The 14,212-nt window shown below is 38.1% G+C and overlaps 1 protein-coding gene across 5 annotated transcripts in view; it reads right to left on the bottom strand.

The window, feature by feature from the left end:
- EFR3A (EFR3 homolog A) overlaps window positions 1-14,212 on the bottom strand; it is a 59,787-nt gene that overhangs the window by 20,412 nt on the left and 25,163 nt on the right. For all 5 annotated transcript variants that reach the window (XR_009449606.1, XM_059672323.1, XM_059672324.1 and 2 more), the window contains 7 exons: window positions 13,382-13,503; window positions 9,571-9,720; window positions 8,825-8,962; window positions 6,927-7,005; window positions 5,223-5,358; window positions 3,605-3,772; window positions 888-1,002 (listed from right to left, as the gene is read on the bottom strand). Coding sequence is in view for 4 of the 5 variants with exons in the window: in XM_059672323.1 (XP_059528306.1) it covers window positions 888-1,002; window positions 3,605-3,772; window positions 5,223-5,358; window positions 6,927-7,005; window positions 8,825-8,962; window positions 9,571-9,720; window positions 13,382-13,503 (908 nt within the window). In the remaining variant the exon portion in view is untranslated. The remainder of the gene's footprint in view (window positions 1-887; window positions 1,003-3,604; window positions 3,773-5,222; window positions 5,359-6,926; window positions 7,006-8,824; window positions 8,963-9,570; window positions 9,721-13,381; window positions 13,504-14,212) is intronic.

Genomic DNA, 14,212 nt, shown 5'->3' with positions numbered 1-14,212 from the left:
TTACTTCATCTACTTATTATTCACTGATTTTAAAACTCTACTCATATTGGCTAAATAGATTTTAATAATAGCTAAGTCATGGCTCCCTTTATACTCTAAGTTTAATATAAATTAAAGAGCTATATGTAAAAAAATAAAATTCAAACAAAAATATTAAAGTTATTGGCTCTCAAAGGAAACAGACCTATGCATGTAATGGCATGAAAATTAAATCATATGAATATATAACAAAACAACACAAAAAGATGCTATACGTTGGGAAATATATTTACTGTAAATATAATTTAATTGACTAATACATTTAAAAGGTAAAACCAGATGATTCAAAAAACAATTAACAAGTGGAAAATGGGTTATCTAATTAACAGTCAAAGAAATATAAATCAAATAAGACTATTATTTCCTTACTAAAGTAGCAAAAAACACAAAAATATTCACAAACTAAAGCTTTAGCATGTTTTAAAATCAAATCTATAAAATGAGGTGACCAAGACATAGGATCTTTAAAATCACTTTCAGTTTTAGAATTGTAGGAATAAGTCAACATTCCTGCTATACTGATTTTAACTATTAAATTTTTACAGAAAACTTGAAGCTTTACCCTAAACATCCATGTATATAGACAATATCCAGGCTAAATAAACCTTCCACCTGGTCCATAAAAGACACAGAAAATTAGAGAATTTATGATATGCTGAAAAATGATTCTAAAAGCACACAATGCTGATTCAATTGCTTAGCAATCTAGCACCATAAACATACTACTTTCCACAGAACTTTTAGTACTAGTGATTAAAGAAACAATACAACACTTTCTAGATTTCTTTAAAATGAAATTAAACCAAGATTAAGTTGAAATTTATAGCTGGAAAACTACATATGCATACCCTAGTTGACTGACGTCCAAAGTATGAGTGGATGTTCCAAAAACTGGTACCTTCCCCATAATGAACATCATGATTTCTGACCTCTGATAATCTGGTAGGTTACTTCCAAAGAACCCTATAAAAATATTAAGATAAATTTTACAAACTGAAATTTTTCCATATAGTAAAAAAATATTTTAAACCAAATCTTTCAATATGTGGTAAACAATGTCTTTAAACACTAATGATATTAAAATTTCGTTTAATCAAAATCATTTAATCATAGACAATATAAGATTTATAAAATGGACTAATAAGTCTTTTGCATATAGTTAACAGTGGCAAATCATCATCAATTTGAGTTGGAGTTTTAGAAAAAGGAAAAAAACACCTTTTATTAGTATTTCTAATGAACTCGTGTTCATATGCTGTGAGCCTACTTTCTTATTCTAGTAAGGAAGTCAATAATGAGGACACAGGTAAAGAGGTCAATAATTAGGTCACTGCCTTGGTTTCCTGGGATTGTTAAATGTTTTAGAATGTCATAATAGGCCAAGATACAGTTTAACTCTGTGAGTTAATTCGAAACACATAATTCAGCTGATGTTAAAAAACAGTAACTTGTTTGTCATTTTTCTCATGAACTCCTGGGTTTTGTGGATATTTTAAGCTTACCTGCTCTAGATTTTGAAGGTTTACTTCCTGGTCATAAAATACTTACAAGATTTAATTAACACTTACTCAAACTTCAAACTTTTTGTTTCTTTGAAAGCTCAGAACAGATATCAAATCATGGCTATTTTTGTTCAGATCTTAAAATGTACAACAAAATCATTACAGAGACCTTCTGACTTGTCATCAGCCCCTATTATCTATAAATATAAAACCCTAATATGCAAATAGACCGAACAGGGGAACAATTGAACAACCAGTCGCTATGATGTGTGCTGACCCACCAGGGGGTGCGCATGGAACATGACGGGCGTTGGCAGCAGGTGGCAGAGCGCGGAACATGGCAGGCATCGGCCATGGCGGGATGGTGGAAGAGGTAAGCGGGGACACCAGACCAAGGTGGGGCACCGGTTGCTGTCATCGGGGCGAGCCTCTGGTGGTTACTGAAAATTCTTTGCTCTCACGCACTGCGGTCCTGCTGGGTGCTTGCACCTGCTGCTGGTGCCAGAGCTGCTGCTCACAACCGCTGGCCCTGATCGTTTGACGCCCTCAGCGGTTGCGAGCGGCAGCTGCCGGCTCTGATCACCCCTCAGGGCTTCTCCACCTCCCCCTGCTCCTGAGGGGTGATCGGGGCCGGCAGCTGCCTCTCGATGGCCCCGCTTCTGGCACTAGCCCCAATCACTTAACGCCGTCAGCGGGTGCGAGTCGGGGCAGCGCCGTCAGTGTGTGGGAGCGGGGCTGTGGGCAGACAGGAGCTGGGGGCTGGGGGGACCCGCAGAGGGAGGGGCCGGGCGGGTGCACGTAAGATGGGCTGAGACCCACCCCTGTGCCCACAGCAGCCTTGTGCGCGGCCCACAGTTCCTTTCAAGGTGCACGAATTCGTGCACTGGGCCCCTAGTTGGAGTTAGTAATAATCCACTTATACAAACTCAAGTTGTTCTACTCATGATTTTGATTGGACATGAGTTAAAAACCATTTCCCATTATCACATACTTCAGCAATAAAAAATCTCATGATCTTAATATTATTCAATCTGCATAAAATGTATTATTCTAGCTAACACTTAAGGAACACATATTTCTGGGGAAATAAACTCCTTTGTATTTGGACCTCACAACAACCTTATGAGACTAGTTACTATTATTAGCCTCAGTTTCGTCTAGTGGATGTGAAGACAAGAGAGGTTAAGAACTCATACAAGAAATTACACAGCTAATATTAACATTAGCCTAAGACGAGGCCAATGCCATTATCACTCTCTCCTTCCTCCTTATAAGGTACTTTTAACTCTTCAGGAACCCAATTAGAAATGTTTCCAATCACCCTACCAAACTGGACACTGACTTTCTGTTCCCAAGGAGCTTTTCGTTACCACCGGGACATAAAGTCTCTAGCATGACCACTGTGAGGAGAGCCCTGAAGGTGACTCATTCTCTGTACCCCCTGCTTGTTCTGGAACTGCTGCATAACAACACCAATGACCCCCAGAAACACCGCAGGGAGCTACGTTTTGGTAATTTTAAAAGAAAGAACGTGGCCAGCAGCCTCCGAACTTCCAGTGCTGAAGCTACAGCAGCGTGACCCGCGGCCCACAGCCAGGAATGTGCACCTCACCTGCCACCTGCCAGGGCACCGAGAACTTCAACAAGGAAACCAGAGTGTGGTTTACATAGAAATCGTACTTTCTGTGCTGCACTGCATTTATTCTGTCATGTTTTAATTTTCACATTTTATTTCTGGATGTGTTATGTCACAGAAATATTGCTCGAATCTGTTGTATATACGTTTATAATAAAATACTTGAGAAACTATAAATTAAACATTCTAAAGTAAAACGGTAACACTGAATTAACTAGAAGTTGCAAAAGCAATTTATATTGACTTTGTGAAAACAAGATGAGCTGATTTGATAGACCATCTTAAAGTATCACTGCGAACCCGTAAACAATGCCAGTCAATCCCGGAGCCACAGTAAGAGCGAAGTTCACCGCACACCGACACCAGCTGCTCCCGCAGAGCTTCTTCCTGCTGCCTCCCAGGGGCGTCTGGGAAGGGAGGGCCTCACCTATCGTTTGGATGATGGCGTTCTGCACGATCTTCTCGTCGTTGTCTTTGGAGGCCGAGTTTAAGCTGACGCTGCCCATCGATCCCCCGTGGACATCGCTCGCTTCGAATTCCACACTGAGACGCAGGTGCTTCAGCAGCGTGTTGAAGACCTCCAGCACCGTGGGTCCTGCAGGGGTCACGGAGGTGAGCAGACCACCTTCCCAGTGTGCACGCAAAGCCAGCTCCCAAGTCCCTCCAGAGATCTCTGGATATGTTCTAAGTAACTGAATATACTCACTGATTTATGAACTAACCAGTTCATTAAAAAAGTAAACGAGACGTATCTAACTAAAGGCCTAGTTATTCCAACAAACATTAACTGGCACCTCTAAGCAGCTCACAATTTGAATCACTGTCTAACCCACACAAAATGTGTATATATTTATAAAGATTCCTCAAAACTTTCTACCTATCTAATCTTGTCTATTCAAAATAATGTGTATGGGGACATTTAACTTGATTGTTGGGTCAAATCCATAGAATTATGATATTACAGCTCGTTGTAGCATAGGAAATTTATTTTGCATCTGTTGCAGCTGAAGAAGGAAGAATTTGCCTCAATTACTAGACAGACAGCCACATTCTAACACTTTTTGGGATGTACAGAGCCCAGCACATGGCAGCCCACACATAACTTCCCAATGATATAACCTGCTTCCATCTCTTTGAGATAAGTTACAAGATAAGCAGTGAGAAGTCAAATCAAAAGGCCTACTCTTATTTAACAGTGAATGAATGTGAGAATGTATCAGTAGAGTATTTCCACTTTGATTTTGAACCAAAAAAATATAACCAGATTTTCCTCCTAATGCCACTAATTTTGTTAAAGACCCTTCCATTCTTCTAACCACGTACACGTAAAAATATCACCATCTGTCCTGTCCCTTTTCGTTATAGTCAGCTATGAAATCCTGTTGACTTGACATTCCTATCGCTGCCATCGACATCAAGTCCCCTCCCTCATGCCTACCATGATGACAACTCGCTATTTCTAATGTCCTGCATTTTGCAGCCAGATGAATTATCCTAAAACACTTATCTGTCAAAGATTATAGTAACTCTTTAATGAGTGTCAATCAACTGCAGAGCTACATCTGTGATCTGGCCGCAACCTGAACTTGAAAGCCACCACACCTTGGAGCCAAACAGGCTGCATAATATTTGCTCCTGCCAATCCATTTTCCCTCACTTCTCTGACCCTGATTTTCTTACATGTGATCCAATTCTGCCTTTCATTACAGTACTAGGTAGAGTTGTTTAATTCCAAGCAAACTATAAGTTTCTTTTATCTGTCTCCTCCCAAATCTTTATAATATAATTGGCATCCAAAAATCTATATTAGAAAAAAGGAGGAAGGGAAGGAGAGATTTGAGGGAAAAATACTTAGTTAATTGTACACTAAGGAAGTCTGAGAATAATCATGTGAACCAAAAATTTCAAGAAAAATTACAGCACATTTAAAAAGATTAGAAATATTTTCAGAGGGTTTTGCATACACTGCACTATTGACTGAAACGTTCTGAAACAGATTAAGGCAGAAGTGGTTTCTTTGTTTCTGTTTTTCTGCTGGCACTCACCTATGGAACCTTTGGCAGCAATGGCGACAGCCTCTAACAGAACCTGAATAATACCTGCTCGAACCCGTGGAGAATCTTTTTTACGAGCATCAAGGTGCCCTAGAATCTCCTGGATCACATGGTGAGAATACTGAGCCTGAAAGAAAAAAAACAGCCCAAAGACATATGAACAGTTACATGCATCCCAGCAGAATTCATAACAAGACCACGTGACACTTAGATGTCCACTTACAGGAGCCAGTACTTATGTCATAGACCAATATGTCGCCATTAAAAATCATCCTTTTTAAGAATAAATAGGGATACTGGAAAATATTTATGATACCCTGAGTGAAAAAGTAAGTTGCAAAATATTATGTTTAATAAAATTCTATCTGGATTTTTAAAAATATAAAAGACTAGAATTATATATACCCAAATATTAAAGCTGGCCATTCCTGGCAGGAGAATTCACGAGAAATTTTTATTCTTTTTTTTTTTTTTTTGAAATTTTTATTCTTTATATTTTTCTGTAATTTCATAAAGAACACTTACATACTCTTACAATTTGATAACAGAACAAAATGTTGGTAAAAGATAAACAGACATGACATTTATAGTACCTCTCTCCTATTCAAACTAGATAAATACTACTTTTTATTGTGAACACGAACAATGCTAAACAAAGCTTTCACCTAATCATGAGCCATTATCAAAATGAAAATCTTATCAATGTGTACCTGATGAAATTTAAATCAAGAAGATATGAAATTTGCAATTTACAACAGACATTTTACCAATATACATAAATTTGATCAATAACTGTAATTGACATTGGGATGCAAGTCTAAGAAAGTGTTAAGTCTTGTTCTTGTAAACAGCACACCTGGGATATAAATCCTGGTATGACCATTAGTAAAGTTGTGTTTCTTACAACCTTATCTCCTTTGAATTAATGACTTTAATGTTAAAAACATACACGGTGTAAAAATTGACCTAACATCCCACTTATATTGAGAGCTAACTGGTCTGCTCTGGTTTGGAGGGAAGGCAAGGGGTCCTCTGCAGTAGACAGGAGTGTCCCAGCACAGGTTCTACAAAGACTAGGAGGTAACACAGGCACTACTGCAGAGTAGATACTCAATAAATGGTCGTTGTTATCACCTACACGCTGCGGTCACAAATATCAATTCCAATACTAGTTTATCAGTGAAATATAAGTGCACATTGTATTAAATAAATGCACAATAACAGCACTATCATATAATCATTTCATTCTTTTTGTTACATATCTTTCCATCCTGGCAAAGAAAAACAATTACGTAGTAAATAAAAATAAATGAGACAACTAAATTAAGGATATGTTTTATATCTTATAGCAGCAATTTTCGACCTTTTTCATCTCATGGCACACATAAACTAATTACTAAAATTCTGTGGCACACCAACAAATACGTTTTGCCACTCTGACTAAAAAGTAAAAAGGTATCATTCTGATTCATTCACACTGAAAGGCTATTGTTGTGTTGTCTGTTGTAGTTCTTTAAAATTTGGCAATCTAAGGGAAAAGAGGTTGGTGCCTCTGACTAAATAGTCAGGTACTGCATGTTTTAACAATTCTTGTGGAACACCAGTGTGCCATGGTACACTGGTTGAAAATCACTGTCCTACAGTGTTCTATATCTCTGATAAAATGTTTATCAACACAGAACCAAAATTACTTACCTGAATGGAATACATTATAATTTTAAAGCAGTGAACTGCAAATTCATTGGGATCCCACAGTTTGTGATGATCTAAATGCCTGAAATTAACAAGAAAATTACTTTAATAATTCCTTTTTTATTAAACTTATTTTCCTTTAGAATCCTTGACAACATGCAAATCTTTGCAATCAAAAAATTATCTAAAAGAAAGTCAATGTTCTAATTCCAGATATATGATATATATTACTCCCAAATGCCAAATTCTTTCATAAAACACCAACAATAAAAGGCTAGAATATATGTAAGACTTTTATATGAGCTGGCAAGAAAGAAAAGTTGCTCATTCCAAACTCCACAAAAAGGAAAGAATCTGGAGAGTTGAGTATACACTGAAGCCACCCTATTTTCTGCCTCTGTTCACGCATCTCAACCTGCGAAGACCTACTGCTCCAGCTAAGCCTACCTCCAAAGAAACACCCTCAACATCCCCAAATCAACTTGAATTCTGTTTTAACCCACTAGAGCACTTTTTGGCCTTTTCTCATAACCTATATATTGTATTTCATTATAGTGCATGTCAATTAGCCATCAAGTTTGTTAAGGACCAGGACAGTTTTATTCAGGTATATAGTCCCCAATATACCTGATACCTTACTTGCAGAGGACTTTCAATATTTAATTATCTAAACAGCTAATACATAATTAACGTTTTCATTAACATTAATTAATCAACCATCACAGAATCGGGTTTTAAGTCCATCAAGCTCTACATGGAATATAGCCCACTTCCATGTTATTCAAGTACAGTTAATTGGGTAATTTCTACCTTCCAGGCTAGCTCTATAGATTTTTAAGGCTTTACATTGTACTTTTTGGTAAAAAAAAAAAAAAAAAAAAAGAATACTTAATAAAAATATTAAGATAGAAACTAGAATTCTTAAATCAGCATGTCTGGACATTAAAAAATAAATCTGCCTTTAGTTATATTTGAAATCATTTTGATTATTTCTTAGTATATTTTTTATAAGAGTCCTTAAATGGTAATTTTGGAGGGGGGGGGCAGGTGGTGAAAATTGCAGATCCTTTTGAAAATCTAACGAGTCTCTGATTTTTAATATAATTTTGTGGTTTACATATTTTTATAACTATGATCCCAAGTATTTCCCCTAAGTAAAGACTTCTCGATGTTACTTCTGGACTGCTTTACATATTCCATAAACACATTCTTACAATCAGGAAGAGAAAAGAACAAGGCAAACGATTAAGAAAAGAAGAAAGACCTGCAAAAATGTGCAGCAGTGACACAGATTAGCAGTAGCTCTGTCATCTGAAGATTGAGGTGAACCCAGCGCCTTGACAGGGCTTGAACGACGGTGTATATGTGGAGAACCTCAAAGCTCACCAACATGTTTTGCCAGAGGGAGAATACAAGTGCCGATCAGAGATTCACTCTTCCTGCTCTGACTCAGTCACTGTGGCAAGAAGAAATTTCCTCAGAGCACAGGGTGTGCCCTAGGGCAGTCCAGCCACAGCAGAAAGAAAGCCAGGAAACAAGCCAGTCAATAAGAGGACCTGACCTCAGAGGTCAACAAAACGAAATACCTGATGCTTGGACGCTGTTAAGTTTTAATGTTTACCGTGGGTATGCATTTCCAGGTCTGTGGGCAGAAATTCAAGATAAAATGATGCACTTGGCAGCAAGCATATGACTGCACTTCACTTTTAAGGAGAAAAGGCTGGGGAAGCTTTTGGACCAACTCAAACATGTGGTATGTGACTCAATCCTGCACTTTTCCCACAATGCTCCACTGTTCCATTAGTAACCCCCTCATACAAGAAATGGTACTGTCCTCTGTAAGTAAGTTAACACAGAATACAGCACAGTCACAAATAACCAGGAAAATACCAACTACTTACGCAAAAACTGGTCTAACAGCATTATTCATATTCCCAAAAGTCGCTCGACCCAGCAGCTCTCTGAGACAGTTTTCAGCCAGCACAGCGGGATTCTCCTCTTTGTCAGCTGCGGAGGGAGAAGAAGGAGGGCCTATGCGACTGGAAGGAAAGAGAAATAATAAACACAAATGTAAGAATTCTAACACTGGTCTAAAATTAAACAGAACAGATTTTACTTCTCAGAAATGGAAAAATGACACTTTCTTTTTATGCCCAAATATCTTAAAGAATGAGCAAGGAATAAACACAGTTTAACCTTTTTATTGAGAAAATTATAAAGTAAATAGCTGGTACTATTATTATTATTATTTTGGTTATTTCTAACTCCATGAAAAGCATGATGGACCTCTAAAGAATAACAAAAGTTTAGCTCTAATTTCTATTTCTTACACTTGCAACTTTAAGTAATAGTAATTCAAATAACAATTTGGATGGTCACTAATAAGCTGCAAATAAAGTATAAAATTATTCTAAAACAAATAAAACTTGAAGTGTGAGTGAAAATCTGTGGTCTCCTAAGCCTAGTGCGATCACAAAAGACAAATACTCTGTAAGAAAGGGCAGATATTTACCAGTAAACCCCCTCTCAGGCTTACAGACCACGTTTACATGATACTAAAGACAAAACTTTCTTAGCCTAGCGCGCAAGCACACATACATTCACACAAAGGCAACGCAGCCCCAGCCCTAATGCCCTGATTCAGTACCTGTCGACCTCTTCTATCTTCTGCATGTTAAACAGCAAGGATGGAACAATTTTATCCATATGCTGGGGTTCCCAAATGGTAGCCCGAAGTTCATCATTAACTGTTTTGCGAACCACGCCTTGAATACCCCTGATTCCAGCAATTCGAATTCTATAAAAAAGAAAATTGAATCATGAAAAAAAGTTATTTAAACAAGTCTGCTTGTTTAGCTAAGAGAGTGAATCCCCCCCAAATATTGTTATCTCAAGTCAATAAAATGAAAATAACACAAGTCTAAGAAATTAAAATCTCAGAAATCTAAAATGGACAGAGAGATGAGGCAGCCCCAAAAGAGGCTTCCTTTCAGTCCTATCTTTTAAAAGTCAGCACTTAAAGTCTAACAGGACCGTAAAATACAGTAATATCTAGTCTACATATAATTTCAGTAAGAGAGTCAATCAAAAGCATTAGGTTTCCTAAGAGGATGATAATACTTTAAAGCAGTGAGCTAGATTCTCTCCCTTTCTTGCCTACAGGTCTCAGAAGCTGAGCAAACAGGATTTCACTCTCTCCGAGCACCTGAGTGCTTCCTCAGACTTTTCTCATGCTTCCTCCGGAGAGGCTCTTCCCGCCCCGAGCCCTTCTGGATGGAAGACTGCAGGACCAGGCTGGTTCCTTTCCAGGTCTGACAAGTGAGAACTATCACCAGGGAGTGCAGACAACCTCAGCCATATGTATACGTCCCTATATACCTGTGTGTACTGACATTTACATTATCATGTGCTTCTGTGACTTAAAATTCATCCCTCAGTGAGAAAATGCAGCCCACCCTCCCATCCCGATCCACAGCCCCAACTTCCTCAAGCTCTTCCTCTTTCTTACATATATAAAAACATCCATAGGCTCAAGAGTAAGAAGTGACTAGAAAATAGCATGGTAGCCTATTTGCGCTAAAACATGTTCCCTCTGGTCAAATCTGCTTACTTTCTTTCTCACTACAACCAAACTATCCACCACTGAAGGTCTATTCAGCTCATCCAGCACTGTCTTCCAACACCTACGAGAAGGGTTAGAGAATGGCAGCTATGGGACGAGGGTGGCACTGCTTTCCAAACCCCTGGGGAAAAGACACAGGCCTCAGGGGGAGCAGATGGAGAATGGGAGCTGGCAGTAACACAATGCTGAACAGGTGAGAAGTGAACTGGGAGACTCAGAGACAAAGTCTGCCTGTCTTGAAGTTGTGTCTATTCATGCTGCTCCCTACGACATAAAGGGTGAGAGACTCTATGGCTATCACAAGTGGGCAAGCCTGACGTTACTACACGGTGTCTGCTTTATGCACCTGCTGCTACTCCTTGGGTGATGACAAGGTGGAGCAAACAAGATGACACAAGAATGGTGGCTGGTGCCTCGTGACACAGTAGCCTGAAGAGTGCAGCGGAGTGTGCTGCCCCTGTCGGGGGAGGTGGGACTACCTATAGCTATTACAGCTACCCAGCTGGCATCCAATTCAGGTCTAGTATCTGGTCTAACCAGTATATTCTAGTCATGACCTCAAAGAAATTTTATAGTTTCCTTATCAGTAAACAAGACCAACTGTCTTACCTAAAGCATAGGAATGTTTGAATGAATTAAGGTTTGAATAAATTAATTCATATAAAGTGCTCAGTCAATAAAGGGTTAAACAAATTGGCCCAGAGTAAGCACTCAATAAGTGTTAGTTAAGCACTGTGATGATAATGATTATTTCTACCACAGCTGAAGGTTGCTCAGGAAATTAGAGTTTAAGACTGTGATGCATGACTTTACATGTAGGAACTGCTCCTGCAAGACAAATATTTTAAGAAAATCTTAACCGTTATCAGACCCATTCCCCATTTCCCACCGCAGAGGCCCTGAGTTCTATCTGGTTGGGTTTTGCTAAATTAAAGGGATTGATAATAAGTATCGCAGCTAAAATCTAAAGAGGAATACAAATATCCCTGAAGAAAACCAAAAGAGCTTTGACTTAAGGCACAGCAGGAAAAATCTAGCCACCTAAGTATGGCAAAGCATTTTAGTTTACTCATTTGTTTTACAGGGACTGCAAATGAAATGTTGTCATTTTGGAATTTCAATTATCACAAAATACTAGAAAAACATCCAGTCAGAAAGAAGTACTACAAGGCCTCTCACTTGTGTATAGAAAATGTCAAGCTTCTTTTTGTAAACATTAATGAAAATTGTTACATGAAAATGTTTAAAAGACAAGATCTTTCAGTAGGGGGCGCTACATACTTAAAAATAAGATAATGTAATAAAATTTTGAATTTCTTAAATGCATCCTTTCATTAATTTTATGGATCTCATCAACACTTTTCACCTACACTGGTTTATATGTGAAACTCACCTCAACCAAAATTTAAGAAATGTCCATGTGCAGTTTATTAATCCTTATAATACTAAACTGAAAAAAAAACACGACATTCTGGATCATTTCTGTATTTTAAAAGAAAGCAAAATTGTTATAATCTTTAAAAAATTGCCATTTTCTTTAGCTAATTTTTATACTTCTTTGCCCCATTAACATTTTAATGTAAGCCCCTGAAAACAGGGAACAGTTTTATAAAACATTTTTAACGTCCTTTAGGGATAAAAAAAGATATTTTAGTGGGGACTGGGAGACATAGGAAATTAATTATTACAAGATAGTTACAGTTATCTTTACATTTCTAAGGTTTTACCCTCATAATAAAGGAAGATCATCAGGAGTCTAAATGGCCTTGAGGAAAAATTATACTAACAGCATCTCAGACAGAAACAAATCTATCTGAAATCTCTCAGCTTTTTTCTCCCAAGTTAAAATAACTTTTATACTTGCTTTTGTTTGTGTGAACCAACACTGCAGGTTACACACTAAAAGCTAGTTAGTTGTATTTCTGCACATTCCCTTATTTATTTTGAAAGAAAAGTAAATTACAAAGCATGCTAAATCTTGCTAAACTGGCCCCACATAACTATGAATTCAGGTTAGTTTCTTTCTTTCTAGTGTATTATGGAAAAGCTCAAATTACTTTATTTACCAGGGTAATTTTTATTTTTAATTCTTAACTTTCAGCCTATGTATAGGCTGTGTTTGGAGATAAGTATTTGATTCCAGATTATTACTAGGTTGTATTTAGGAAAAATGTTTAAAAATGCTCAAATTAGTTGTTATGAGAACCTGAGATTGACAATGACTAGTAACATACCATTCAATCTATGCATTCATTCAAAAGGCACTTACTGAGAACCTACTATGCGCCGGGCACAATTCAAAGTGTTAGTGATACAGCGGTTCTCAAAATAAAGCTGTGGCCCTCCTGGAGTTCAGAGTCCACAGACGAGCAGAAGACAGAGTAACTGAGATGGGATGGGAGGGTTAATATTTAACAAATAAAAGGTGGCCAGGGCAGGACTCTCATGATAAGGCGACATTCGCAGAAATCTGAACAAAGTGAGGTAAGCAGGGTGCTTGGGAGTTATTCTACAGTGACCGCTCAGTCCAAAGGCCGGGAAAAGTGTGCCTGGTGTTCCAGAAGTGGCTGGGTTAGAGTATAAGGAGGAAGAAAGATAGGATGACAGGCTCTGACACTGGGGGTTACAGTAGTAAAGACTGAACTTTATTTGCGATGAGTTAAGAAACCATGCTCAAGTTTGCTACTTCAGTCAGTTCTAACAGTAAGAAGTTGTACTTCAGGAACAAAGCATGTATTTTCATGTTTTCTTTAGTAATTATTATGTAATATATAAGCATGGTACTCATTAATAAATCATGCTATGCCTTTAAATTATAAAGTTAAACAATACATACTCCGTTCGTACATCTGGATCACTATGGCAGGAATGACACATGGCACTGAAGCGAGATACAAAGAAATCATAACGTCTGTGATAGGATGGCGTGTCTTCTTCAATATTTGCAAATTTGACAAACTAAAGAAAATAAACAATATAAATACGTTACCACCTTTTTTAAAGTGGACCAAACACATTTATTTTCATTTATTACTTGTCACATTAACAAGCAATGTCCAAATAAGAAGCATTTATCATAAATACCACATACATATACAAAAAGAATTTCTGAACAAAGAGCTTTAGGAAATCAAGGCTATAGCATTATGCATGTTATTATAACTGCTAATCCCGTTCCTTCTGAGTGAGTGAGCGGACGCTCTAGAACAGGGGTGGGAACGTCCAGCCCTCGGGCCGCAGAAGGCCCACAATTCACTTGTTCGGGCCCTGCCACGGCATCAGGGGCGAGTTAATGAAAAGTCTGACCCCATTTGGCAGGCTAGTTTTTAAGTGGATAATTCTGTATGGCCCGTGAATGATGTTATAAACATCCAAATGGCCTTTGGCAAGAAAAGTTTCCCACCCCTGCAGGTCTAGAAGGAAAGGCCTTGCTCTGAAGCTCGCCTACATTTCCTGGGAGCTGGCTTCAGTGCTGCCCTCTCAGGCCCAACCTAAGGAATTTTCTTAATTGTGAGTAGGAAATCTTTCTGGACAGCTTTCTATACACATGAGTGAATAACCTTTATACAACTATAGGACAAGGAAAAGGGGGACAGAAACTGAAAGAAAACATAAATTCAGTAGAGGAGAAAAATACTGAGATGGGTAGAATTCATTCTACCTCCTT

The sequence above is a fragment of the Myotis daubentonii genome, chromosome 17 (assembly GCF_963259705.1).
Source record: "Myotis daubentonii chromosome 17, mMyoDau2.1, whole genome shotgun sequence".
Taxonomy (NCBI): Eukaryota; Metazoa; Chordata; class Mammalia; order Chiroptera; family Vespertilionidae; genus Myotis; species Myotis daubentonii.
Note: the sequence above shows the minus strand (reverse complement) of the source record. Positions and strands in the feature narration are given on the sequence as shown.